Source organism: Brachyhypopomus gauderio, unplaced genomic scaffold (assembly GCF_052324685.1).
Source record: "Brachyhypopomus gauderio isolate BG-103 unplaced genomic scaffold, BGAUD_0.2 sc74, whole genome shotgun sequence".
Lineage (NCBI taxonomy): Eukaryota > Metazoa > Chordata > Actinopteri > Gymnotiformes > Hypopomidae > Brachyhypopomus > Brachyhypopomus gauderio.
Genome location: NW_027506895.1, coordinates 812,881 through 838,245, shown reverse-complemented (window position 1 = coordinate 838,245; position 25,365 = coordinate 812,881). Strand labels below are relative to the sequence as shown.

Here is a 25,365-nt window from a genome sequence, read left to right as displayed (position 1 = left end):
TGCAGATTTCAGACTCGCCTTTGGTCAGACACACGGACCTGTCCAACCTAGAGCGACTCCAGCAGAACTGTGGAGGGAGGAGGGAGAAGGACTACCGTGAACGTACGATTTTGATTCGGTGTCCCGGCGTGGTGGACAGAGCCCAGGTGCAGGCCTTCTTGCTGGGGTATTTATCAGGCCAGTTCGGGCTGGTGATGGTCCCGCTCACGCTGTTCACTGTGTGATCACAGCCAGCTGCGGGACACCAAAGAACAGGACGCTCAGGTTGCCCTCAGGACACACGACCACAGCTACCAAGAACAGGACATTCAAGCCGCCCTCAGAACAGTCTTTCTACTTCTTTTTTTATTTTTTGTTCCCTTGAAATCCATCCACTCACTTACCTTCTGATTATTCTCTCTCTCTCTCCCTCCCTCCCTCCCTTTCCCTCTCTCCTATTCCTCCTCCTCCTCTTCGTGTCTTATCCTCAATTGGAAGGAATGGTCTATAAATATCTTCCTGGCAGTTAGTGTCAGGGAGCTGGAATCATTGGCGAGGGTTTTAAATAACCCTGAGCATGCCAGTGTTGTCTCGCTAGTACCGCCATTCTGTAGCTACAGGTTTATCTAAAGCAGCTTGAGGGGAGAGAGACAAATCAATTTCCTGACCCTATGGAAGCGAAACAGAGAGCAGACTGGCCTTAAATAGCTTCTCCGCCAGTCTCCCACAGAAGCGTTGTGTGTGGATGGTTCCGTAATGGTCTGCGTGGCGACTTCCACACGGGTGCGCGTGCGTGTAGGTGTTAGCACGCTCTCACCTTCTTTGCAGTCGTGTTTATTCTCGTGTAGCACGAAGCCACTGCGGCACTGACAGCTGTAGCTGCCGAAGGTGTTCACACACTCGTGCTGGCAGCCGCCATTTTCCTTCGAGCACTCGTCCTTATCTGCGAGGAGACAGGCAGCAAGCTTAGTGACCACACACATATACACACACACACACACACACACACGTGTACACACACACACAAGAGCAAACAATACACACACACACAGACAGATGTGCACACATACATTCACACACAGGCAGACACCACACACACACAGCTGCACAAATAACACACACACACACACACACACACACACACACACACACACACACACACACACAGGCCCTTTCTGCTATATCCTTTTTTGCTGTGTGAACCTCTCACAGGACTACACATACCACTGTAAAACAACTCCCTCGAACTCCCTACTAGCCCATTCCTTAGTACCTGAGAAGAACTGGGCCTTGAAGCCCTTCTTGGAGACGGTGTTGTCCGATTTGAACTCGATGCGCATGTTGTTGTACTGGGAGGTGATGGCCTCTGGCTTCTCAGCACCACAGAACTTGCCGTGGAGCCTGGAATCGGCGGAGAGTCCGCTCCTCACCTCAACAAAGTCGTACTTGCACACCTAAGCAGGACACAGGGCAGGACACACGGCAGGACACAGGGCAGGGTCAGAGAAGCACAGCTCAACGCCACACTCATCCTACGACGTTAAAGGTGGATTTACTCCATTTCCTTTGAGCTGTAAAGGTCGAATCTTAGCTGGTCAAGACAAACCCAACTAAACTTTCACTGAAGGGCTGAAACATCGATATTCCTCTACATTTCCGCAATGCGCTCTCAGTGTGAACTGAATTGTTTTTTTCTCAGTGTGAATTGAATTGTTCATCTCTCAGAGGGAACTGAATTGGTTGTCTCTCAGTGTGAACTGCGTTGTTCATCTCTCAGAGGGAACTGAATTGTTCATTTCTCAGAGGGAACTGAATTGGTTGTCTCTCAGTGTGAACTAAATTGTTTATCTCTCAGTGTGAACTGAATTATTTATCTCTCAGAGGGAACTGAATTGTTCATCTCTCAGAGGGAACTGAATTGTTCATCTCTCAGAGGGAACTGAATCGTTCATCTCTCAGAGGGAACTGAATTGGTTGGCTTTCAGTGTGAACTGACATGATTGACTCTAAGGGTGAACTGCGTTGGTTTGAATTTCAAAGCGCTAACGTCTAAGAGACTCTTCCACTCCTGTGATCTAATTACTCGGACACCGCACAAATCTTCACGTCAACCCAACTGGATCTTAAAGATTCGTAGTGCCTGCAACACCAAACATTTCTAGAGGAAATAACGCAGCTCACAGAGCTGAGGGAGAATCGAGGGCTGAAAGGAAATGGTAACTAGCTACCTTAAGAACACTGCATTCTGGGTAACAAGGTTCATCTCTCTTGTCGAACAAACAAATAATAATAATAATAATAATAATAACAACAACAACAAACATGCAGCGAGGGAAAGGAGGGGAAAGGCGTGTCGCTCACATCGTTGCCCTCCGTCTCGAAGACGTCGAAGAGCAGAGTGATGCGGTACTGCGTGGGGGCCACCAGCTGCCACACACAGTTCTTGTTGGGTGGGTACTCGCGCGGCCAGCCTGGGCTGGTGATGGAGCCGTTGAGCTTGGTGATGAAGCCGCCACAGGCAGCTGGAGGTGGAGAGGAGAGGGGAGAGGTGGAGAGGAGGGAGAGAGGAGGGAGAGCCTCCGTTAGATGCCCCCTGCCACACACAGACATCCGCATGGCCGCGGGCAGAGCAGAGAAACGCAGGTCTATTGATCTGAATCACAGAAGACCCCCCGAGTGGCTAAAGGCCATATGGACAATGAGAAGAACACATGACCTACAGCACAGCTGAACCAATACAAACTAAACACGGTCAGGAGCTGCAGCACAGAACGCGTGTGAAAGATGGCAAACACTAGAGCAGCACAGAGACTGCACAACGACAGTATAAAGACTGCAGAAAGACAGTATAAAGACTGCACAAAGAGCACAAAGACTACACAAAGACAGTATAAAGACTGCAGAAAGACAGTAAAGACTGCACAAAGAGCACAAAGACTGCAGAAAGACAGTATAAAGACTGCACAAAGAGCACAAAGACTGCATAAGGACAGTATAAAGACTGCACAAAGACAGTATAAAGACTGCACAAAGAGCACAAAGACTGCACAAAGACAGTATAAAGACTGCAGAAAGACAGTAAAGACTGCACAAAGAGCACAAAGACTGCAGAAAGACAGTATAAAGACTGCACAAAGAGCACAAAGACTGCAGAAATACAGTATAAAGACTGCACAAAGACAGTATAAAGACTGCACAAAGCACAAAGACTGCACAAAGACAGTATAAAGACTGCACAAAGACAGTATAAAGACTGCACAAAGAGCACAAAGACTGCACCAAGAGCAACAAAGACTGCATAAAGACTGCCCAAAGACTGCATAAAGACTGCACAAGGGCTGCACAAAGACTAGCAAATGCAGGAGACCAGCCCTGACAGCGCAGCTCTGCCCCAAGCCACTGGCTATGGCAGACGCCAGCGCTCATCAATTACCCTTTAAGAACACACTGTAATTAGTGTACGCAATTAGGACAGTTGGGCTTTAATTAAAAGCTTTAAAAAGAAAGCCCTCAGGCACGTCAGCCGAGCCAGTGAGAACAGCACAAGCATTTATTTGTAGTGTGATCCAAATCAATCGACTGCAAACATCCCTGACATCCGTCCTCGCGGGCCTGGGAGGGGGGGGGGGGGGGGGGGGGGGGGGGGCAGCCACGTTTCCATGGTAACCGCACGCCACCTCAAAAAAAAAACCGGCATCGGAAGCTCCAGCTCCATCGTGGGAGTGGATCCCAGGACTCCCTGCTTAAGAGCATCGGGCTGGTGGGAACACCGAGACTGCTCCGAGTCGAAGCCTGAAGTGATGGATTTGGACCAGGCCTCAACGAGCCAATCAGACCGGCGCTCCATTCTCCTGTGACACCATGCCCCCCCGGGTGCAGCTGAGGACCCAAGACTTCACTTAGCCTGGTGAAGTGGGTTTTCGTGGTCTAATAGCCATGGTGGCAGCAGTCAGAAGATCAGCGGGTCTGAACACAGGATGCATCCACACAGAACTACAGTTTTACAAGGGATCATTTTAAGAATCCCAGCATGACGGGGACAGTTTCGTAGTGCCAGCATGAATGAAGGTAAGTGAAGGTGGATAAAACAGAAGTCACAGTAACAAAGAGAACGTCAGACAACAGCATGTTTCAAGTTCCCCTAAACTTACATACATTGGTGAGATGCACATTGGGGTTTAAGCTGGGTAGAACACAGCAGTGGATGCAGTAAGGTGGACTGGCCACCGGAGGCAGCATGTGGTCACAATTGAAGAGAGGAAACTAGACCCAGAGAACATGGTCTAATGGCCTCTTTAGGAGAATGATAACAGTGTTTCCTGGGGTTTGGGTGAATACACCTTTGCAACTAAAGATTTATTAGATGATTACGTTGAGAAAATGGAGGTGTCTTGTTCATACACTTCTTCATATGGTGTTCATACAGATTAACACTTCCAAAGAAAGATCCGGAAGAAAGGTTTTGGAAGACATCCTATAATTTCATTAAACAATTTAACAGATTTGCAATCCATCAATATGTATACAACCAACATCTAGCATTCCTCTATGACCCAGTGTGGCCCTTTCTTTACCATCCACCAATCAGCTGGGACTTCACAGCACCAGTCTGCCACACCGAAGCTAGGGGTGAAGCAGAGTTCAGGGGTCATGCTGAGGCCAAAGGTCAGCGTACTCACCCTCACAGCTCCTCTTGTCGGCGGCCAGCTCGTAGCCCGGGTCGCACGCGCACTTGTAACTTCCCAGCGTGTTCACACAGCGCTGCTCACAGCGACCGTTGTCGGGCCGGGAACACTCGTCCATCTCTGTGGCGTAAACGTCGGGCGGGGCGGACCGGTCACGTGGATCGGGGACGGCCATGTGGAGGTAAACAAAAACGTCACGACGACTCAGCCGGCTGATCAAAACGCTAGGAGATCATCTTCACGGCAGAGGTGTTGTAGTGCTGGCCTTCTTATGAAGAGCCATCGCAGTATAAAGTCCAAAACATCTCATCAGCCGGAGGTCCTGCAGACGCAGAAGCCCACCGTCAGTGCCCGACCTCCTACCTTTGAAGAAATTGGCAGCGAAGCCGGCCTTGTTGACCGAGCCGTCGGAGACGAACTTCATCCACAGCTGATTAGAGCTGCTTTTGATGTCGTCGGGCTTGTCGTAGCCGCAGAAGCGGCCCAGGAGCGGGCTGCTCTCGGAGTTCCCGTCCCGCACCTCCAGGTAGTCGTAGGCGCAGCTGTCGTGCCTCTCGATCTGGAAAGGAGGAAGGAGGGGGGAGGGGTGTGAGGACGGGAGAGTATAAACCGATACAAAGGCAGGAACGGCGATGTAATCGGCAGATACAGCCAGGCAGATTAATCTCCTGGAAGAGATTTTCTTCATGACCTAACACACCAAATGACTAAACGTGGCTCCCCTCCCTTCGAAAAGCAGCCGAGTCTGAACGGCCTGTGTGCCTCGTGGGAGGATCACGTGGGAGGATCACGTGGGAGGCTCACGTGGGAGGCTCACGTGGGAGGCTCACGTGGTTTTATTTGCACCAGCTGGAAGCAAAATCTAATCCAAACATAGGGACGACGTGGGTCTGCAGTCGAGCGGCGGATCAGGGGCATGAGCAGAGCAAAACAGGAAAGCCAGGGCAAATGGGGCAAAGCCTTACTGATTTACACCTCCAGGGCAAAACCTGACTTTGGTTAACATCTCCTCAGAGTCCTGCAAGCCTAATGCTGGAGCCAGATAGCCCAGTTTTCATATAATCTTTGATAAATACAAGTGCTGTAAACGTGAAATATAAAGATACATAAAGATGAACATAAATGCAAATTTACTCAGAATTTATTCATTACGTATTAGAAAACAACAGTGGGTTATAAATCATTTATAACTCACTACTACTTACTATATAGTACTACTTAAGTAAACGAAACTAAAGCAAATGTTTACTCTAGATTGCTTACCTCAAAGGACTGAAAGGTGAGTCCTACGTGGTAGCCCTGAGCCACAGTTATCTTCCACACACAGACTTTGTTGGGTCTGTAGTCGTCTGGGTAGTTGGGAGACTGGATCTGCCCATTATCCTTCTTTACCTCCCCACCACAGATAGCTGTCAGGTGAGGTATATACGTCAGCCTTCATCATCATCATCATCATCATCTCCTGTTTTCACAGATGCCATTAAACACTACCAACCTACACAGTCAGACTGTCATTTCTCTGATGGATTCACACTTTTACAAAATGAAACACATGCCTCAAACCCACAGAGTCTAGACTAGCACAGCACTCCCCCAAAAAGGCTCCGTTTACCACATCTGTTTACTGGTCTCACACCAGTAGCTGCTGGTACAACCTGTGCTGGACTGAGTTGTCCCAGTAGGGCCAGGCCTGCATTAACAGACCTAAATGAACTGCATCACATTACCTTTGCGGCTAATATGTGCTTTCGTGCTATAACAGCTCTGAGTCAGGCTGCCGTAGGCAGTGACCATCAGTTCAAGTACATGGTCCACCAGGGAAGTTAAAAGAAGTCGAACATAAATGCAGTGAAGAACACAAGGTTTCTGGAGAGGTTCAGACGGGTGTCCTTCATCGTTCATCTACAGGGAGATGTCTGGAGTACCTTCATAGACAGCAGAGAAGCCTTTGCCCACCCAATTACTGCTGCTACGAAATTCGATCCATAAACGACTGTCCGTCGAGACGATTGGCTCTGGAAGCTTGTCTCCGCAGAAACGACCTGAGCAAAAGACCTTGCTTTTAAATCAAGTGCATCTGCAAGTTTTGGAACAGTCTACGTTTTACATTCATCATCGGGCAGGTCGCACGCAAGACACAGTAGAGTTTATGTGGTAATGTGGGGGGGGGGTTTGATCTCCGTCAGACCTTTCAGAGGGGCTTTCCTCCAGTATCCGTCTCTGATTTCCACGTGGTCGTACCAGCACAGATGGCTCCGGTACAGATCCATGGAGGTAAAATTTAGAATGATCTAGATAGCAGACACAGACGAAACAAGCTATAAACTCTATTCAGTAAAACAGCAAATTCTCCTAACAGGCATTACTAAAGCAATCCAGGGAATCAAGTTGGCATACGTTGTCCCGACAACGACCTTGATATGTTTGAGTACGTTTGTGACCCAACACCACTGGACACTTTAAAGGTTTTCTGTATTTGTACATGATCTAATTACTTCGAGTTCTTTCTTTTTCGTCTTATTACATAAGACGTCTTCATTCCTGGCAGTATTCACCAGGAGAAGCTTGTTAAAGGGAAGAAACGTCCCCGAGTTGGTGTTTACAGACGTGCTGGCCGGTCGGGTCTGACTTCTCACCTTCTCTCCGGGTGTGACGGAGATTCTCCAGATACAGTGCATATACGCGGAGTAGCCGTTAGGGAAACCAGGAGAGGACAAGTTCCCGCTACTCTCCTGCAGACTGTCTCCACATCCTACCACAGAGGAGAGAGACAGACAGGGAAGAAGAGAGCGAGACAGGGAGAGAGACAGGGATGAGGATGGCGAAAATAAAAGAAAATCCACGATAAATGTTATTTGTCATCAAACGTTCACGAGGACGCACCCTGACCGTAGCAAACCGAAGTATTTGTAGCACAGGGGAGTGTCGTGTGTTCTCGGGGATGTAACGACGCGACGGGGACGGAGATTAAAGGAACACAACAAGATCAGTTTGATATGGAAGGGCAGTCAAGGTCGTGCCCCCCCCACAAACCACGATCTCAACCCTGCACATCTGCTTTTAATATTCAGAGATACACGACGTAATACGTGACATTTCAGAACACTGCTATTACAAAAGAATGCAAAATGTCACGGTGATCCCAGCGGAAGAGAAAAGCGACTCAAATATCAGACCCAAAGACAGCACTGTCTCTTAATAACTCACCCCTATTCAATATTTGACACCTAGTGTCCTTACGCAACATTCATTCATTACAAGATGTCAGGATGCAGTGCAGAGGTCACGTGTCTTTGATGCGTGTTTAAGACTTGAACCTACAATCCCCAACCAAGAACACAGAGGAAGGAACTAAAGTGGGAAATGAAATCGAAACACAAGCGTCTACCCTTTTAAACACAGAACGGGACGTGCAGTGGCACTTAACAGGACTCCTGGACACAGTGTGCTAGAGTCGTGCAGACACTGCTGACCATCTGGACCAACACTTCCACTCCACTTCCTTCGTTTCTTCAAACACTAGCGGAGACTGCCTATAGCTCCGCTCAAAATGAAGCTGAACACACACCACATGGTGAGAGGATGAGAGAGGGGACATCACAGATCCATGAGCTCTGGTTTGAAGATCTGGAACATCAAAGAGTACCTGGGGGTTCAGAGCCGAACCTACTGCAAGACCTCCATAGCAATGATGGCAACTGACACTCAGAAAAGCAGAAACGCAAAAATTCATTCCATTTCAGGCAGGAGTGTTTCTAAGCGATGGTTTCTAAGTGATGGTTTCTAAGTGATGGTTTGGCAGTAAGCTCTTCCCTCACACCCCCCTAGTGGAGACTTGTAAATTAACCCCGTTTATAGACGTTACCTTTCCACAGACGCGGTTGGGCAGCCCCATTAAAGTCCAGCCGCTGGGTGTGAGTGGGCGGGGCCTCTCGGGGGCCCATGCCCTTTAAAACTGTTAACAAGCAGCCCGACTGCATGCTTGGGGGGGGGGGTCGGGCGTGTAAAAGCAGGACCTGCCACGCCCCTGGGGTGTTTGGAGGGGGGGGGGGCTCCATTTTCCACTCTCCAGGATTTTTTCCTCAGTCATAGAGCCACATCATCCGTTCATGCCGACTCTGCGGAAACAGAGTGTCCCCCCCCCCCCCCGCTGCTCTCCAGAAGCAGATGGCCGCTTGTAAAACGGGGGACAGCTCAGCGCCGCGACCATCCGCATCTGACCGATTCAAAAGGGCAAGAGAAGCTCTTCTCGGGACAGAGCTCTTTCCAAGTCATCCAATAACGACGCTCCTGCTCTCTGACAAACACTCTGAAACGCGACCCCACCGCCTCACGTCCGTCTCCTTCCTGACTAATGAGACGTTTGGCTCTGATGCTGCGTGTTAGGACATCTCTGTAAAGTTTACACTGTAAATGTGCTGACCCGTTGCTCTCGTTAACGCCGCCTTGCCCTGGGGAGCAGCTGTCGTCTCCCCTTCTATTTATCTGGGGGGGGGTCGACAAACTTCCTGTGCCTGGCCAATGTTTACTCGGCCTTCCCACAGTCCAGGGAGCCAAGGCAACTGTCGCCAAGATACCATACCACATCAATTGTGGATGCGCAGCTATTTCCAGACAGTGTGAGCTTCATCTGGGAAGCCTTCTCTCTCATTTGAAAGTGCTCTGTGTTGTGTTGACCGCTGTACATACTCTACAGCAGACCACAGAGGTGCCTTCTGGGTAGTACATCACACTTTCAAAAGATGGCAGAACACTGATTGCTCGGCTTCACATTGTGATTCAATTGTGACTTGCGCTTAAAATATATAGCATTAATTTCTCAATAATCCCATGTTTGTTTGTCCCTGTACAAGGTCTGGCATTCAGAGACGGTCCACACCTGCGTATGCAAACGCAGGTCTATGTAAGCTCCGCCTCTCCGCCCTCACTTGGACACTTGTACAGCTTGCGTATGTAAACGCAGGTCTATATAAGCTCCGCCTCTTCGCCCTTACTTGGACACTTGTACAGCTTGCGTATGTAAACGCAGGTCTATGTAAGCTCCGCCTCTCCACCCTTACTTGGACACTTGTACAGCTTGCGTATGTAAACGCAGGTCTATGTAAGCTCCGCCTCTCCACCCTTACTTGGACACTTGTACAGCTTGCGTGCCTGTGCGATGTCTCCTTTGCTCAGCCTGGTCCGTTGGCCGATGGGCGGTCTCACTCCATTGATGTCATATCGGGGCAGAATGGTGTCCAGGAAGATGCCTCTGTGATTCAGAAAAGATGATAATGGAAAGTGGTTAGACAAAGAAAACTGTTTTGGAATAGGCACCAAAATAAGCAGCTCTCTCTCTCGCTCTCTCTCGCTCTCATTCTCTTTCCACCACCCTTATCCTGCTATCTTTTGTGTTTTTCAGATAAAGGACTCTGGACCAAAATAAAACCGTACATGCAAACACGCACGCACGCGCGCACAAATCCAAACAAAAACACGCAGCTCTGCTTTCGTAAACCATGATACAACAAAGATGGCAGAAATCACACGCAAAGAAAGTTGGATCCAAGTTTCTAAAGCGGATGCACACAGCGTGGACGAGGGTCCGTGACTGCAACGGCATCCCACAGTCACACAGCACAGCACCAGTACATGCACAAGCTTCACTCTTGCACGAGACCCACTCTGGTGCGAGACCCAATCTTGCGCGCGAGTCCCAGTCCTTGCTGACTGGAGTGGAGCAAAGGCCCTGTTATCTGCCCACATGGCCACCTCAGCCTCGCAGGCTGGACTGAGTCTCTGCTCTTTGTGTGTGCAGGACTGAGGGGCACTGAGGGTGTGAGATACAGGGCACGCGATGTGCACCTGTGTGACCCAGATAGCCCTCCTCGCCTCTTGAGGGCTTGAGGGATGGGCAGGGCTTCTGCAGGACCTTTCTGTTAGAGGCCAGCGTCAGGATGGGCAAGTTCAGAACGGGAGGGCTTACGACGAGAGCCCATCACAGAGGTCGCGAGACGTCAAGGTCAAGTGAACCACGCACATTACCTCTTCCCTCGAGATATCCCTAATGCCACGCCTCATAAATGTTAAAGGGGAAATGAAATGTAAATGTAAATGGGAATGCATCACCAGTTTCACTTCCCCATTTCCAGAACTCGAGCACCACTCCTCTCCTGCGTTTGGTAAGCAGCGAGGATCAAATCATTTCCCCTGGCCACAACGGCCTGGGTGCATCAGTACAGAAGAATCCGTTTGATTTTCACACGGAGCACCATCACGTCCCATGTGACCTCATGGCTGACTTCTATGACTGATTTCCTGGAAGGTCATTAATAACACCATGAGAAGGAATTCATGAAGACCGGTGGGAAAACACAGGATCTTTCCTGTCGTATTGATTACGACAAACCCACAAGAATTTTTAGCAACATGTGTCAGTGTTGCCAATGAGTGTGAAAACCCTCAGAAAGGGCAGAAGAGCCTGGCACATGGGGAAAAAACAACAACACAAAAACTAACCATTTGCACAGTACAACAGAATGATTCAGTATCAGACACCTGTCCCTGTTCTCACCCTCCAGTTCTCAGTTTGACACTTTCCACTAGTTTATCGTCCTGCTTTTCTCTCTATGGTCACTGGCAAAGGCTTGCTCGTTTGTCCGTTCCCATGGGAACCATCCTATCAACAGCAGGCATGCTCAAACAGGCCGGCTGAGCTAACCAAAAAGCCAAAGCTTCAAAGTTTCAGCTACCCTGTACAATCCAGTCAGACAAAGCCGATAATCTGAGGTAACATGTTACAAGCCTTCCATGTAAACCAGCCCAAGACCTCAGAAGGTCATTCGGAACAACACCACAAAATCACATTTCAAAAAGTTCAACTGAGGCTAATGAGTCAAAACAAAGTCGGTTTTCTTGAAAACACTTGGTGACAAATCTTGCTATTCATGACAAACGTGCAGGTTAACCTGGATGATCGTTTTAGCACTGTCTGTTGGAGTGCCCCCAGCCCCACTCAAGGCCAGGCGCTAGCTGTGTGGCTGAGCGCTAGCACGCTAGTTGGTGTCAGCTCGCACAAAAGACGAGCTGGTAGCTCTTTATTTACTTTGGCCTGCCTCCATATGTATCAGTCTTGGGAATAAAAGTATCCCTGAGTATCCCTGAGCAGAATGGGGAAGACGGAGGGCGGGAGGCAGCCAAGGGGATCGAAAAACATGCGCTAGACAAACACCCGAGTGCGCTAACCCGCTCGCCTGAGGGGAAAGTTGAAAACATGAGGGCAGTCCATGAAATCCTCCCAACATAGTCATGGGTAAATGGCCCAGGTTCCCACGGAGATTTACAGTCTGAGCACTCTCCAAACACAGGAGGGTATGATGGGAGGAAAAAAAGCCGTGAGTCCAAACTCCTTGAGGTATGGCAGCCAATAGGAACTCAGGGAAGGAGAGAGAAAGCGATCAGACACCTCGCAAGGACTTGAGAAAAGCTAACAGTCAGCTTTGCTTAAATACTGAGGTTTAAAACGTTTTTTAATGAAAACAAGAGGGATTACAAGATCAATATGAAGAATTTCAAAGGATGGCAGAGTGTTCTGCGTTGATTTTACAATAATGGCAGATCAGCTTTCCGGAAACACTTCCTGAAAGTCTTCATCACCTCATTACTATACTTAGCTCAGGTTGAACTCCCAAAACACAGCTTGAGGATAATCAAAGCGATAAGATTTAAGCGTCTTTTTGAACGCGATCAATGCTACCACCTGATTCCATGTTGAATTTGCCTTCATTATTCTTCCATAAAGACATAGCTTAGGGTTTCCTTTGAACACACACACACACGTCTGTAAAACATCTGGACGTCACTGCAGACTACAGCTCTGTCGGCTCAGTTCACATTATGGCTTCAGGCCTTGTTATGTGTCAATTACAGATAAGATTTCTTGATGTGAGGTATGCCACCTCCTTCACAGCAGATGTATGGGATGCTAGTTTATTTGAATTGATTTGGGAAACTAAGAGAGAATAAGAATGAGAGAGAGTGAGAAAAGAGAAAATATATGACAAAAAAGAGAGGACACAGCTGGTTCTCATATAGAGGCGTCGTAGGAATATTTTGAGCTTCTCCCAACACCCCCATTCAAGCTACATTTCCCCATTCTCTGCTCTCTTCGCTTATGGTTCTGCTCATGTTACCCTCCTTTGAGGAAATCGTGCCTCCAAAACCACTCTGGAAAGTCACACACGGACACGGAATGGGAATACCACTTTTCAATCAGAACCACTGACCCCTCCCTGACCCCTCCCTTTGGCTAACAACTCCTACCCAAACTCTTTAAAAGGGAGAATTAAATATCACATTTCTATTTGCTGCATTAGTTCCAAGCTGACTATTCCATTCCATTTCCTGGTTCAGTGATTCAAGGTTTTTTTTTACTGCGCACCTAAATTAATGCTAGCAATAATAGCATATGCTGGTATTGCTAGCATTTGTAAAGGACTCTTAACCTATGCCTTGATCAGTGGCTTTGACACCAGGGAACATAATTGAAAAATGACAAACCAGTAGATGGAATGACAAACCAGTTTTAAAGACGTCCTGAAGAAAAATTAATGAGAAATTGCACAGATGAGAAATAAGACCAGCCAGTCCATGTGGACACAAAGCCGCACATATGACAAATTGATATTTGAAACACAGGAATAAATTCTCAGTTGAAAACAGCCCTTTTAAGTTCCGTCTTTGCAAGTCGTGCCGAAAGCATAATGACAGGATGGAGGATGGAACTGAAGACGAAGCCGGAGGCTAAAGATCACCAAACATGGCTGAGGGTTAAACGCTAACTTCACACATCATCGGACTTCACACATCATCAAAAAGAGGGTCAACGAGCCAAGCTAAAGACTTTCTGTCCCAATCATGCCATCCAGAGCATTTTTATGGATTTACGAAGGAGCTTAATATATACAGGATTAGTGATTATCCCATGTCAAGGCAAAATGTGGCAGTGTCAGGAAGAGACAAGAAGGGTTTTGCAACCTCATCAGAAAGACTGTCACAACCAGATCATGAAGACAGTCACCATTATATCAGTGTCCCCTGATGTGAGTCAAGTGTTCCAGGAGGACTATGCCATGTTTCCGACATCCACCGGGACACTGCATGAATACTGTAGTTCACCATCACAGAGCAGCCATTAGTAAGCAACAGAGTTTCACCATCACAGAGCAGCCATTAGCAAGCAACAGAGTTTCACATTCAGCACTACAATAATGGGAACAGGAAAGAGAAAATGCCCAAAATAAATTAATATGTCATAAAGTGGTTTTGTTTAGGATGAAAAAGAAGAAATGAAAGACAGGAAAAAAGACAGAAAAACAGAAAATGCTCTATTTTATAATGCCGGACTTTTTAATGCAAGTGTGGGCCCCCACAGACCACGTTTTGTGTTTCAAAAGAACTCTCCATCAAATGGAAAACAACACGCGTTTTGATCAGCATTCCTCACAAGTCTCTCAAAGAACAACGGATGAAAACCCTCTATGGCCTCCCACCTGGCCGCCGTTACAACCACTGAGGCACAGAAGAGCCTCGCCGATTAGGCAAATGAATGTCCTGGACGAGACTTCTCGACATTTGCCTGCACACGTGACCATCTTTCTCTGAGCTTGAAACACATGCCATCATTCTGCAGGCTACATAAAACACCAGGAGTAGCTGCCTCGCAGCTACAAACCTTCAAAGGCTGGCTTCAAAGGCTACCTTCAGTGACAAGGCCATTTGTGCTGTGAGCTTGGCTTGGTGGGGTGGGGGGGCGGGGGGCAGGGGCCCTTTTTTGGTTGTGCTTTTATAAGAGAGTAATCGTGTAAAAGCCTGGTAGCAGCTGTGGTGTGAACAAGGGTGACTGGGGCAGATTAAAACCCAGTTTGGTCTACTGGCCTGTCGCCATGGAAGCAACGGCGAGTCAGAAGGAGACTCGACAGAGAGAGACGAGAACACGAAAGCATCCAGAAGCTTCCAAAGGTCCAGGCCTTCAAAAGCGAGCTGCAGAGGGTCTCCAGCCCAAGATGAAAGACTCCAGATCCTCTCACTCTCTCTCCCACTTTCTCTCTGTCTCCCTCTCCCCCTCTCCTTTCCTCACACACACACATATACTCGCATACTCACACACCCACACCTAATTAAATTACACTCAGTAAAACTGACGAGCACCAGAAACAAAGACAAACATACATGCACACACACACACACAAATGTGCTCGTACACACACGCACGCATGCCTACACACACACATGCACGTACACACACACGCACACAACCTCCTCCCTCATCAATGACAATGCCGTGCAATGGCCGAGTTGTCAAAGCTCAGCGGGAAAAACGTAAAATACCGAAGATGAGAAAGATGGCAGGGTCGTGATGCCAGGCTCACGGTGCCAGTCCAGGAAAATGTTGACTATTAAAAGGTCTGAGAGAAACAGACACGGAGTTGTGCAGAGCGAGCATGACATATGACCCGGGCCACGGGGCGTTTCTCCACCAGCGGGAGAGTACCGACACAGCGCAAGAGGAACGTGAAGCTGATAGGGAATGAATCTACCGCACTTCCACAGCCAGACAGGCACAGGCTGCGGGCACAGACCTCGGTCTCCGTGTATACGCTGATCCAGTGATCCGTGTTATTGGATGCAGGACGTGGATATGCAAATAAGCACTTCTGCGTCACTGCTCAACGTGATGTTTAAATCATAAGCCACAAAAAAAAAAAAATTACTGAATTATGTTTCTACAGGATGGAGGTGACCGAAACAGACGCAGGATGGCACCATGCAGTTTAGACGAGGTTGAAACCAGGGCGCAGTTACCAAAGCTCCTGCATAACGAGACACCTGAAGCTCAAATCTCTGTGTCTGTAGGTCGAAGCCTCTGTCTCAGAGACTATGAGTCTTCGCAACATGTGATACTACTCTCGAAGAAATGTATACATTAGCGACCCGTCCATGTTGTTGTTTATGATACTTTACCCTAAAGGGTCCCAGCAATGGCTGGTCCTTCCAGAGACAACAGCCAACCACATTTGAGGAGGTATATGTTTTTATACGCTGGAGGGTCAGGTTCCAGTTCTGAAGATATACTGGCATGCCGAGCTCATTCCAACCCAATTAGCCTAATCTAACCCATCTGATCCAATCACTAAAGGCCTTCAGGCCTTCATCTAAATATGAGAGTTGGAACTAAACTCTGCAGAGTGGTGGAGAGCCAGCAGTCACAATGGATTTTCTTTTGCCTTCTTTCTTTTATTTTATTGTTTCGTTTTTTTTTTTTTTTTTTTTTAGTCTGAGCCCACACAAAAACCGGCAAGAATAAACTTTGGAAACTGTGAAAACTGTGGAAACCACGGCAGGGCTGTTGGAACGTTAATAGCGCCTCTTACCTAGAAAATGTGTTTCTGGCGTAGTGCATGATGCTGTCAAAGTCATAGGTCTCCCCTAGAGAGTCCACTTCCCCGGGCTCCATCTTCAGGAAGTTATACTCCTGTCCTGTGTGATCAGAGACACGCTGGATAGACCCTCAGTGGACAGACAGCCCAAGCCAATTTCAGCAGCGCTGCATATGTAATGTGGGTTATCGCAATCTACAGGCTCCCGAATGACAGGAGAGTTAAAGGCCAAATTTTCTCTCATGTTCAGCAAGTGTGGAATGGCTGTGAATGCAGAAAGCTAAATATAACGACTATGGAGAACTAGAAGTTATTCTAACCTGCTCATTTTTAAGTTGACACTGTTAACCCCCAAATGCTTTCCAAGTTTCCCGTCAAGTTCTGTGCGCACAGACCTCAAACACGGACTGCTCTTAGCTACAGTGCCTCCATAAGCAGTCATACCTGTACGAACACTGGCTACACCTATGAATTAAGGTGAATTCCTTTGGTAGAGGGTGGCGATCAAATATTACTAAACCACAAATACAGGATAGTAGGTCACAGCGAATCTGTTTCAACCATTTGGACAGCTTTGGAACAATCTTCTTAAATACCAGGATTAAGAACAATGAAATCCAGGCTGATCACAGGCTGAAGTGGTGAAGTGTTGTTACATGTGTGTTATGAGATGTGTTCACAACAGTACTGAAGAGGAAACACTGGATAAAATGTCTCTGAGGGCTCTTTAAATCTCTAATAATTATCCTTACTGCAAGAACACAAACTGAAATGTGGATCTCTCTTGTGTGTCTTGTTCCTCAAGTTCAAAACACAAGCGAGACAGTTGAAAGACTCCTGCCTGAAATCCTAATAAACTAGAAATGATTTGGAATAGTTAGCAATAGACTCATAGTCGTTATTTTTGGATGAATGCTTAGATGACCATCTGAAGCCCGGAGACCATGACGTGTCTGCGTGCGGTTTACGGTGTGTACGGCGTGGCAAGAGGTCCTACCTGGCTGGATGTTGTCACGTATGATGCTGACATGGTCGTCACGGTCCGGCCGCGTGTGCTCATGCCAGAACCCGATCACGTGACCAAGCTCGTGCACCACAATTCCGAACTTGTCACAGTTCTTACCGATGGATATGGCCTGGGGCCCCCCGCCCCTACGGCCCACGTACGAACAGCACCTGTTAGGAAGGGAAACACCATCATCACCATCTTCATCACATTCAGAACATTCATTAGAGGAACGGCAGGTCCCTCCCTCATGATCCCAGTTCTGGTTATGGTTTTAGTGATCACTGGTCATTAATGAAATTATAATGATTCATTTGGACCCTTTGTTGTTCACTCATAGGTAGTGTTGAACATTTTTGGGCAACTGGACCTCCAGGGCTGAGACTTGAATAGTTATGTCCTGTGATATAAATGGACCACCAATTATTATGAAATGTTAGCTTGGAGCCCTGGAGCTGAATTGTTGGGCCTTAGGGTTCAAGTAGACTGGGTGCCAGATTGCTGAGAGGAATGTTGCTGATTGGCTGTCCGAGTGTGTGTCTGTCCGAGTGTGTGTCTGTCCGAGTGTGTGCATCAGCCACTGCTGGAAAGACATAAGTGAGTCCCATCAGCTGGAGAAATGCCCTCTGACTCAGTGTGTTTAGTGCACTGCAACGTGGAGGGGAAAAAGCACTGGCAGCTCACACACACACACACACACACACACACACACACACACACACACACACACACACACACACACACACACACACACACACACACACACACACACACACACACACTGTTCCTATGTGGACAGTCTGTGGACAGCCTGTGCCTATGTGGGCACACCAGACTACTCTCTAATTACTGAGCATCCAGTGGCTTGCCCCAGAAATCTGCCTTGAACTTTGCACACGTGTGCACACACATACACACACACATACACACGTACATACACACACGTACACATGAACACACATACACACACACTTTTTGGAGTTGCCTAAGTAGTCATCAGAGTCTGGTTTGTCTGCTTGCACCAGGAGGAAAAAAGGCCCTCTGTATAATACACACACACACACACACACATACAGACTTCACACACACACACACACACACACACACACACACACACACACACACACACACACACACACACATACAGACTTCCAGACATGCCCTCCGAAGACATATCACACACTTCGAGAAAAAGCCTCCAGTATCTGTGCAGAACTCAACAGGACCAGCACAGAAGCAGACAGGAAACACAGTGATGTACTTCATGAAGTCGGCCTACAGGATCCATGCCCCAACCGCTAGACATGTCTACATCTCTGTAGAATCACATTCCAGTATTACTACCTGTGTGTACTCCCAGCCACTGGGTCTGCTGAACTTTAGTTAGCCCAAGTTACAATATTCCTTCCATTCATCCATCTATCCAAAGATGGTGAACATCAAGAAAAGCATGTAAGCATCATCTTCCTGAAAAGCCATTTAAATATATTTACATATGGACAAATTAGTAAGTTGGGCAGCTGCTGAGGTATAAATGTCAGCACAAACAAATTACATTTGCTTGAGGGAGAAAAAAAAACAACTAATTTTGCATTTTTGAAAAAGGTTAAAAACAAAACATTCGTTAAGGCAAAAAGCAATTTGTGGCTCTTCCTGGATTACTCTGGCAGTTCAGTGAAAACAGTGGAGTAATTATACTTCTCTGTCTGAAACAGAATATTCACCAACGTAGATAAATAAGGGAGGCCAGCAGCCTCAGAATGCAGAAGGAGTCGCGTCTGGAACATTAGAGCGGCGGGTAAATTGGCCGCTCGTAATATTCAGTGACCAACCCCCCCCCCATGTTTTTGAATGTAAATGTTCCTAAACAAGACTGTGTGTTACAAAGATATTCAAGGTGTCGACATCCCACTTGAGCTTTTCACCCAGGTGAGAGGTTACGTCACAGATTAGATGACCCTTCTGTGAAGCTTAAATAGGTATATAAACAAACAGATCAATCCACTCAAGAGCAGAGGCGTCAGGCCCCTTTCTGCTCCGCTAAGTGCACTGTGACAGTGTTCTGCAGCGCTCAAGGTTGGGGTGCTGTCTTTGGAGGTCTTATTTCTGTAGAAAGATCATCTGAAGACGCGTGTTGGTCTCATCTACTTTAATGGGACTACTTTCTTCTTCAGTATCTTCTCGTTTGTTATGTTCGTTCCAATTTCTGTAGGATAAATCACCCCAAAAGCATCGTGCTACCTCTTGATGTAAATAAATAGCTCAGTGTTAAGTATGCAATAGATTACATTACTTTGCTACAGACATTAAGTTACAAAGTATTTACACTATACTGCATATTTGTTGTCTTGGCAGCTCAGTTAGCTTTCTTTCTTAGCTTAAATGTTTTTTGCTGTTTCTTTATGTTGTTCAGTTTCCTTCGTAAGGTTTTTATAATTGGAGCTTGTAGTGTTGTGCTGGAAATGGAGAAATTCTTCAGGATGGAGTAAGCAGAGCTGCAGTCCCAGGTAGAGATCACGGGGGGGGGTCAGGGTGGAGCTCAGAGGCCCAGGTGGAGATCACGGGGGCCGGGGTGAAGCTCACAGAGGCCCAGATGATTCAGACCCTGAAGCCATGATACAGGTCTGAAGTGCATGTGGGCTCCAGTGAGACCTCTGATCCCCGTGTCAATGTAACCACATGTCTTTGAGCACACACACACACACACACACACACACACACACACACACACACACACACACACACACACACACAGCTATACCTTATGATGGCAGGGAGGATAAGCAACAACAAAGATACCAAGAAGAAGATGGATGGAAAAGCACTTAGGGGATAAATCAAGAAGCACAGACCAAAAGGAAAAGAAAGAGGGAGAAAAGGAAGAAAGAGAGGGATGAGTGAGCACCCCCTTCCACCCCCTGCTGTGGAATCTCAAAACCACTCTCTCACTCCATCATTGGCTCTCTCTCCATCAGACACACACACACCTGGCCAGTAGATGGGAATAGAGTAGCCATGATACACACACACTACTGCACACACTACGACACGTGCTCACACAAACACTTGTGCTCACCCACACGGCCGGTAGGTGAAAACTATGTAGCTCTCCTCCGTGGTTCTCTCGATGAAGGTCACACATGTGTGTTTCTCCCAGTGCCTCATGGCCTGCCTAAATATGGCCCTCTGACTACCTGTAGAGCACACAGAAAGAGAAGTGAAATCTACAAGTCCTTAGGGCATAAGATTAAGACGGATTAAATATCACTCATAATTAGTGTATGAACAAATGACAAATATCATGTACAACACATCACAGAGACAATCAAAACCCACGCAGCAGCGCACTGCAGCCGCAGATATGGGGCGTGGCCAAGGGGGGAGGAAGAGGACGAGGAAGAGGGCTAGCAGGTTCTGCTGACCAAGCGCTCCTCCTGTGGACCTCTTACACACAGGATTTCTGCTAAGATCAGCGAAACACCAAAAGCCAGCAGTCCGGTGGTGTAACCCACACCTCAGCGCGCTCATGGCCCGGACACCCAGGTCACATTAAGCTCAGTCACAGCACCACGCGCGTCGCACAAACCCAGAGGCAGGACTTCTAGACCAAACCAAAGAACACTATGCAGACTGTCTTGAAATGAAAGGAATTCATTCTTGGAAGACTAAGGACAAGGACAACCGCGTATGAAGAACAGATTTTCAAGAATGTCGGTGGCAGCCAATGCACACGTGGTCTCTGGACGCAGCAAGAGCGCTTGACTGAGCCTAACTGACGGAGCTTAACTGAAATCACTTAACTTAAGACACTTACCACTGAAGTTCCCACTTATGACATAAGGGATGACTCCCTCAGGCCACACCCTCTCGGGCCTGGATGTCGCCGCCCTCTTCCTGCGGCGCGAGCCTTGCCGATTGGACACCGGAATGTTTGGACTCTTCTCATTGGCGGACAGCCCTGTCATTCAAAACATCAAATTGACATTACGTGGAGCTTAAATGGACTCAATACCGGAGGTATTACATGCAGGCTTAGCACTGCTGAGGAGGAAGAAGAAAATATCACAATCACCCGTTACATTCGTTTATCGTGGGTAAACTTGTCCTTAATGGAGCGTGTGAATGTGTGTAAATGTAGTGCCCCCCCCCCCCCCCCCCCCCAATATCTACTCTATCTGTCCCAGGGCCACATATTTCAGATTTGCTACGACATTTCCAGACAAGTGCTTGAGAGATGACATGTGCAGACATTCTTTTTTTTTATGCTGGCTTTTTGTCAGTTTTATAGTAAAACAATGCATCTCCATATAAGGGCAGAGCTGGGCGGGGCTCTGTCACCTGTGGCACCTCCCACCCTCTTCTGTGCTGAATGCTCACCGATGACACACGGTGCTCCTGCACAAATCCATGTGCCTCTCACTTTGTACCTCCGGAAGTACACAAATTACTGCTAAACGTCAAGTGCACTGGAGCTGTTTTCAACATATAGTGACATATGGCGGCTTCATTACCATGGTAACCCGAGGCCCTAAATCCCTGCATGATTTCAACCATCTTCAAACCCGCCCACCGCCCAAGGGTGCTGACGGGGACCACCGTCACCACCATCGTGAAAGGCGACACACACAAACTTACCTGTGTCTGTCTGGTTGAGGTTTGTGATGGTTCTCCGTACTATGTTCACAACGCGGTCCACTTTAAACATACGCATGTCTTCCTCATCAAGTGCTATGTCCCCCAGATATGCAACTGGAACAAAGAAACAAACATTTAGAAGGTAAACAATATCCCAGCTTGCATTTATTTATCGATCGATTGATTTGTTTGTTTTTCTTGACAAGAGCAGTGATTTAAAGCTATTTAAGAAGCAATGAGTAAATAACATATCGATGCACACTGGAACTTAACCTACAGAACACAAACTTAAAAATTGGTCACAAATATCTTCACTCAATGGACCATCCCTACTTTGTATATTGTTACTGGGTGCCAAGAGACTGCTGTAATCTAAATAAATTAAAGGCCTATTGAATTGATTTTCCCTCTTTAATAGTCTCGGACACCATATATAGTTGGGTTAAGAACTCCCACCACAGCCTGTTCGATACAGTATGCACACAGTGTTTTGCTGATTAGCCTTGGCGCGCTAGCCACACTTCCTGCTTCACTTCCGTCAATCGCGCGCTAATCTCTGAAGCTCTTGCCGCACTGGCCGCAGTGACCTGAATGGAAACGTTTGCATATGTATAGACTTTAATTAGCTCGTTGGGGACTAATTTAGCCTTTAAAGTGTGGCTGGACTGATCAATAGCTGGAAAAGGAGGGTTAAGTCTTTGGAAAAACGTCCTTCAGATCGACATAAGTGAGCCTATAGCGCTTAATTAGAGTAGCAGGCGAAGGTTGTATTCGAAGAACCTGCTCGTAGGAGACCCCATGAACAAAATTCATCGGTCTGGACAGCGCTATCGCCGCAGTGAAACCAGGAGACCTAAGAGAATTAACGTTTCCCCTTGCCCAGTTAAAATGGACCGCGTGGGACTGTTATTGGTTACGGAGTCTGCTTCTATTTTTATAGAGTGACGGTACAACATGTAGCAGCAGGTTCTATGTAGGTACAATAACTTCTCATCTCCTGTCCATTGCTCTTCTTAAGGTCTAAACACACACACACAGCCCTACACGATCCTTTCAGTCAGCTTTGAGGGCAAAGTAACATGGCAAACTAGGTAATGTGTATACAAGTAAAACATTCTGGCAAAAAAAAAAGATTCAGTAATGTCGTAGGCCTACATTTAATAAATTGTGAAATTGCACAAACACAGCTGATCTCTGAAAAACCAGTCCAGTTTCTTGGACGCCTCTCCCTCTCCTGGACGTCTACGCTTCCCCGTCCACTACAAGCGGCACTACTCAGTGATGGACACAAACCAGCCTATGTTTAGATTTAGCGCTCGAAGAGGTAATGTGGTTGGATGACCTTTGAACTCTACAACTTCAACCCAGGTTTCCTGTCTCCAGTGTCAATGGTACAAGTTTCTCTTACAAATTGACCAAAATATGCATGTAAAAACCACAAGGGCAACAGAAGGTGTTTTGGAGAGAAAGGGCAGTACAGTTGGTGATCATTCAAATTGTGTTTGTGTTTCCACTCTTGTGTGTGTGTCTGAACACAGTTCTCCTCATGGATGGGAACAGGGATGTCATTCATCTTATAGCCCTAGAAACAAACCAGCACACGAATTTTACAGTCACTTTAGACTGTATTTGTGTGTCTAGACTGAGTATATATAGATCACTTTGAGATTTCTCATATCAAATCCATGAGGATGTCATGCAGTCAACTCAGTGGGCAAAAGGAAAACAGCTTGAGTAAAAGTAAATAAAGATACATCGGTGTTTGTTCAGTAAACACCTGGCAGAAAGGACACATTCTTCCTGTTAAAGAGGCCCAGCAGACTGAGACTGCCACAGACACACTTCATGTGCAGATGGGAGTTCCTTACTAAACATTCTACGCCAGTGGTCATGGCAGTGGGGCGTGTGTGTGTGTGTGTGTGTGTGTGTGTGTGTGTGTGTGTGTGTGTGTGCGTGCATGTAAGGCTTGCAGAGTTTAATGTATCGATGCTACAGGTAGAAGAGGAATGAGGCTGATATCAGATTTGTTTATGGGTCTGTGTTTATTTACTGTGCACCTGCACTACCCACACCTGCCTGTAGGGGAACACGTTTGTTCTTTCATCTGCTGAAAATACTGCCCTTTTTTCATTATTAGTGGCATTTAGAAATGTGATTGAACTGAGCTGATTGAATTTGTAAACACACACACACACACACACACACACACACACACACACACACACACACACACACACACACACACACACACACACACACTCCTTCTCTTTCTGTTCTATGCTCATAATGTCTGGAAAGCTCATTTCACTGAGGCTGACATAATGCAAGCCTTTACTGAATATGGCTGGCAGGACTGAAATGACAGGGTGTAACTTCAGTAGCACTCACACAAACACACACACACACACACCCACACACAGACACACACACACACACGTCAAGAGAGACAGGCCAAGTGGATCCAGCCTAATCCCAGAGTGGATCCAGCCTAATCCCAGAGTGGATCCAGCCTAATCCCAGAGTGGATCCAGCCTAATCCCAGAGTGGATCCAGCCTAATCCTAGAGTGTGCGGTTCCAGGAAGAACAAGGGGACTGATGGAGTTTGCCCCAAACCCAAATAGTGCCCAGATTAACGGCTTCAAGGCCGTGATAAAGCCCAGAGTGCTTCAGCCTTTGGGCAAAAAGACAGCAAAGACAACACGGAAGAGGAGGAAGAGGAGACACCAAAGACAACAGGGAGGAGGAGGAAGATGAGACACACGCCTCACGGCAGAAGAAGGAGCTTCCACCATCTCGAGCTGGAGCTTAACCAACATGTGTTGAATATACAGCAAAAGGTGTAGGTTCCCTCCAGCAAGACCAGACATGCTAGTTACCTTCAGACATACCTGGCAGACCACAGTAACCACTTATTAAAATATGGGGAGAGAGAAACAGATGGAAAGGGAAAGAGGTAGAGAGAGGTAGAGAGAGAGAGAGAGAGAGAGAGAGAGAGAGAGAGAGGACAGCACACCTCTGCATAACCATGAACGAAATAAATAAGAAAACAAGCTAAATTAATGAATCAAGCCTGCAGAAGACATCACAAAGGGTTCCTTAGCATCACGTGCAGAAGGAGCATGCAGAAAGCTCCAGCACCCACGTGCCTGGGCAGGCCCGATCCCGCCCCCCACCGTTCCCCGTCCCCCCACCCCCACCGGTACTCCTCCACCGTCAATCCCATGGCTGCTGGATCCAACTCGGAATAACAAGTAGCTGAAAAGCACCATCAGTTGGAAGATGACGGCACGTCTGTAACTAAACACAGAGCAGAGCTGGAGAAGGAAATTCCACAGATGTTCCAAACTCCCGGGCAGAACTTAGTCCATGCCAGAGAAATGTGATTTAGAGGGAGGTAGTCTGTGATGTCACCCAGCAGAGGATCTAAAGGAAGTGAGATCCAAAAGGAGAAATTCTCAACACATCAGTCCTGCACTACAAGACACTCTAGATCTTAATTCAGGTCACTCATCTTTTAACTAAGCTCACAAAACACCTTCAACATAGCTTAGACGAAAACAACACTGAGTTTTCTTCACTGATTTACATTTCAGATACAGGATACAACTATTTTGAGGAGCTTGAAGTGGTTCACAAATGTAT

General features: G+C 47.3%; 1 protein-coding gene across 1 annotated transcript in view; it reads right to left on the bottom strand.

Annotated features, from left to right (window-relative positions):
* The window catches only part of bmp1a (bone morphogenetic protein 1a), a 43,308-nt gene that overhangs the window by 2,757 nt on the left and 15,186 nt on the right, over positions 1 to 25,365 (bottom strand). The window contains exons 2-17 of the mRNA XM_076990192.1: positions 21,723 to 21,836; positions 20,902 to 21,045; positions 20,164 to 20,281; positions 17,079 to 17,257; positions 16,076 to 16,181; positions 9,791 to 9,915; positions 7,301 to 7,416; positions 6,853 to 6,955; positions 6,590 to 6,706; positions 5,928 to 6,073; positions 5,028 to 5,223; positions 4,659 to 4,784; positions 2,341 to 2,501; positions 1,253 to 1,433; positions 797 to 922; positions 107 to 234 (exon numbers count right to left, since the gene is read on the bottom strand). Of these exons, the coding sequence (XP_076846307.1) occupies positions 107 to 234; positions 797 to 922; positions 1,253 to 1,433; positions 2,341 to 2,501; positions 4,659 to 4,784; positions 5,028 to 5,223; positions 5,928 to 6,073; positions 6,590 to 6,706; positions 6,853 to 6,955; positions 7,301 to 7,416; positions 9,791 to 9,915; positions 16,076 to 16,181; positions 17,079 to 17,257; positions 20,164 to 20,281; positions 20,902 to 21,045; positions 21,723 to 21,836 (2,186 nt within the window). The remainder of the gene's footprint in view (positions 1 to 106; positions 235 to 796; positions 923 to 1,252; positions 1,434 to 2,340; positions 2,502 to 4,658; positions 4,785 to 5,027; positions 5,224 to 5,927; positions 6,074 to 6,589; positions 6,707 to 6,852; positions 6,956 to 7,300; positions 7,417 to 9,790; positions 9,916 to 16,075; positions 16,182 to 17,078; positions 17,258 to 20,163; positions 20,282 to 20,901; positions 21,046 to 21,722; positions 21,837 to 25,365) is intronic.